Source organism: Plecotus auritus (assembly GCF_963455305.1).
Source record: "Plecotus auritus genome assembly, chromosome: 3".
Classification (NCBI taxonomy): domain Eukaryota; kingdom Metazoa; phylum Chordata; class Mammalia; order Chiroptera; family Vespertilionidae; genus Plecotus; species Plecotus auritus.
The window spans coordinates 213,444,417-213,448,178 of record NC_137772.1 but is presented as its reverse complement, the minus strand read 5'-3'; the positions used below and the strand labels follow the sequence as shown (position 1 = coordinate 213,448,178).

At 38.8% G+C, this 3,762-nt stretch overlaps 1 protein-coding gene across 1 annotated transcript; it reads left to right on the top strand.

Moving 5' to 3' along the window:
- Positions 1-1,288: 1,288 nt before the first annotated feature.
- Positions 1,289-1,649, top strand: LOC308244326 (uncharacterized protein C12orf42; the record flags this gene model as incomplete). The annotated part of the gene is given in 3 exon segments (XM_080660259.1): positions 1,289-1,435; positions 1,438-1,582; positions 1,585-1,649. Coding segments are annotated over 3 exon segments (357 nt in total).
- Positions 1,650-3,762: the final 2,113 nt, after the last annotated feature.

Here is a 3,762-nt window from a genome sequence, read left to right as displayed (position 1 = left end):
CTAGGCATCTATATGCTATTCAAAGCTCTTTAAAAACTTGAAGAAAGGAATTTAAAGCATGTAAATTGTCTTAACTAATTTAAAACTAGACTTTAAAGTGTGTAGGTCAATGGGCAGAATTTCTGTGGTAAAAACTTCCAGATTATAAATATAAATACACATATATATATATTTGCTATATATGTATACATATGAAAGTGCAGGTGGAATATATATATTTCTTTATATATGATATATATGTATACAGATATGGAAATGCAGGTGGAAAAATATATATTTCTTTTACAGTTTTGGCTGTATCGTTGAAAAAATATCTCATCTTTTACATGAAAAAAATGATTTGGTTGCACAAAGAAAAAGTCAAATCTATTATTATTAGTGCATACATATGTGTTGTGTAGACCCAGCATCAGATTCATTCACTAATTGCTTTCATTTTCAGCTGGCTTGAAATTTCTAATAAAACTCATGAAGTAATTGGCTCTTGGATTTTTACATTATCAGTTGAAAGTTGAAATGGCCTGTGGATCATTTGTTTTGCATGAGCTCTAACTCCAGTTAATAATTTCCCATTCACAAATTTTCCCCAAATTTAGAATTTGAGGCCCTATTTTCATCCCCAGTTCTTCTGGTTCCCTCTCTGTAGTAGTTTTCAACAGTTTTTCTTGAGATAAAATGTTTTATGAGGAATCTGAACATTATTTGGAGGGGCTGTTTTCAAACAACAGGAAAGGGACAGGTTGCATTTCATTTCCTTAAAGAAGTGCAGGGAGCTTGGAGGATAATAATGTCAGGGGATTTTTTTCTTTTCTTTCTCAGCACATTGCAAATGTTGATTTCTCAAACATTCAGTTATGAAGGAGAGACTTTTTTAAAAAAAGTCCTGGCGGTGGCCCAGCTGGCCTGACTCAGTGGTTGAGCATCGACCTATGAACCAGGAGGTCACGATTGGATTCCCAGTCAGGGCACATGCCAGGGTTGGGGGCTCGATCCCCAGTGGGGGACATGCAGGAGGCAGCTGATCAATGATTCTCTCTCATCATTGATGTTTCTCTCTCTCTCTCTCTCTCCTTCTCCCCTCCTCTCTGAAATCAACAACAATATATTTTTTAAAAATAAAATAAAAAGGCAGGGGTAGGTTTATTCAGCACGCTTGGGGGCCGCTCCTACCCTAGTTTTCCCTCCAGGTCCTTCTGTGGGACCTTCCACTGCCATCAGGTTCTGCAGGACCCCATTTGCCCCTTCGAGGGTCTCCCCAAGTTCCTCAGAGGCTCAGCTGGAGGAGTGGATGGCAGCCACCAAAGGCGCTCTGGCCGACCTAGATTATCAAAGCGGATTCCAGGGCAAGCCCAGAAATCCAGTTGGAGGAGGCGCAGTTGCCATGGCACCGGAGATGCTCCGGAAGCATCCTCATCCCTTTGGGGCGGGGAGGGGGGGGCGGTGCGGGAAAAGGGGCTCAGGGCAGATGCCTCCCTCCATGGTAATCTGGCAGGAGCACCCCTTCCTCACTTTGCCAGGGCTCCCACCCATCTCCCCGGAAAGAGGTTAATCAAGGCTTGCTCTTCTCCCCCTCCCGCCCACCCTAGCGTTTCCATACGGCTTGTTCACAGGCCCCTCCTGGGCCGGGGGTGAATGCTCACTTACACTGACCGCTGCGAGGGAATTGTTCAGCGCGGGCTGCCCATCTTCAAATCAATGCCTGCCCAGAACAACAGAAAGGGCCTCAGATGTACTGGTTTCCACAGAACCATTGTTAGCCTTTTGTGAAACAGTTTTGAACCTAATAAATAATGTCAAAAGTCTCTATCGCAGCCAAAAATGTTCCTTTTGAAGCATTTCTAATAGTATTTTTGTTCTGCGGTGTCTCCCGGTGTCACAAAGAATTTGTGCCTCACAATGGGAATGGGGGACATCGCGTGCCACTTCGCCATGCGCCTGCAGGGGCTGCGGGGACCCCTCTTTGTTCAGCGCCCGCAGGTAAACGGTTTCACTTGCCAACGTGGGCTTTGGCTGAAGGCTGTTTTCTAAAGGGCCTTTTGAATTTCTAAACAGAGGTTTGGAAAACCTAAGTGCATGTTTGTAACTTAATAGTTGACATGAAATTTGATTACTCACGAAGTGCGGAGGAGAATTCTTCGGGCCATGTTAAGGTTTTGATGTCAGAAACCTGAAGTTGGATCCTCCTTCGAGGCCCTGAAACACTTGGAACGAAGTTTAATGCAAAAGAGATACTGAATGTTCTGATTTGTAAAAAACAAAAACAAAAACAAAAACAAAAACAAAAACATTGAGCAGCTTAGGGAACGTGTTCTTTTTTTTTTTCTTTTTCTTTTTGTATCAAACTGGTTACTTTAGGCGCTTGCTTTTAAATTTAATTAAGTTAAACATAGCAGAAATTGATTTTTATCAAATGATTTTATGGGTTTAATTTTTTCTTGTTAATGAACTATATTTTTCAACATTGAGAAACACAAATCAGTGTGGCCCATACACCCATATACACTCAAGTTCTTGAAAATTTCCCATAGACTTGAATATGTACAAATTGTAAAATCCTACTGCATTTCCCCCCTTCAGTTCAAATTAATATATAATATATATATATATATATATATATATATATATATATATATATATATAATGACTACATTTAAGACTTATCATCAAGTCTAAAATCCAAATTTAAGTCTCAGAGTTTCAATAAGAATGAAATGTTATAACCAGTAATTAAGAATTAGGAATCTGTTTAGTCCTCTGAGAATGATTTGATTTTTTTGAATATTAGCATTTCCTAGGAGTAAGGCACTTAAAAAAAGGTATCCCCAAATTTTAGAGCTTTGCTTGTTCCATATTAATATGATTTTATAATGGATATGTTTTTGCTTTTATTTATTTATTTGCATCATTTATATATAACATGATTTTATTGTAAGAGAGTGTATAGGTTATCAGTGGTGGTTGCTATGGTTTCCTGAGGGTCGGATGGCCTCTGCTTCTCAGAGACATATGACAACCCTGAGTTCAACTTCATGCCATTTGGTTGAAAAACAGTGTATGGCCAAACTCGGGGGTTTTATGTAAAATCTTGATTCTGGAATATTTTAATTTGCTATTTAACTATGAGTTTGTGCAACTATGTTTTTTTCCCCAGATAAGAAATCATTGCTTTAAGTGATTTTAAAATAAGCAAAAATTTGTAGTGGTCAATTTCAGGAGTAGAAACTGTTTTTGATATAGTAAATGGATTCCCTTACCTGAAGTGGAAAATAGCACACTTACTAAAAATTCAATATGGAAGAAGCAATTCTGTTCAGAATTGAGAACCATATTCTAAAGCAGTTTCCCAAAGTGTGTTCCATGGAATGCTGAAATTAGAAAGATGCTTTGTGGGATAGAGAGCTTACAGATAAATATGTCTGAGAGATGTGGCCCAGCCTGCTCCCTAGAGAGTCTCAGTAACATATTATGGATCCTGAGGATTTCCACAATAAAAAAAATCTGGTAAATTCTGCTTCACCCAGTGTTTCCCCAATTTCCTTTGATCAGGGAATCCTGAAATGTGTGTGTGTGTGTGTGTGTGTGTGTGTGTGTGTGTGTACATATATGTACTTAATAACACCTATTAATATTTTGCAGCATTAGTATCCTGTGAAACACATTGCTCAAAACTCTATTCTAAATGTGCCAAAAGTCATGTAAATTGGTAGGATTCAAAGTAAGGATTTCTTTTCAAAGACGTGAAGAAAGAAACGGAGCTAAAGA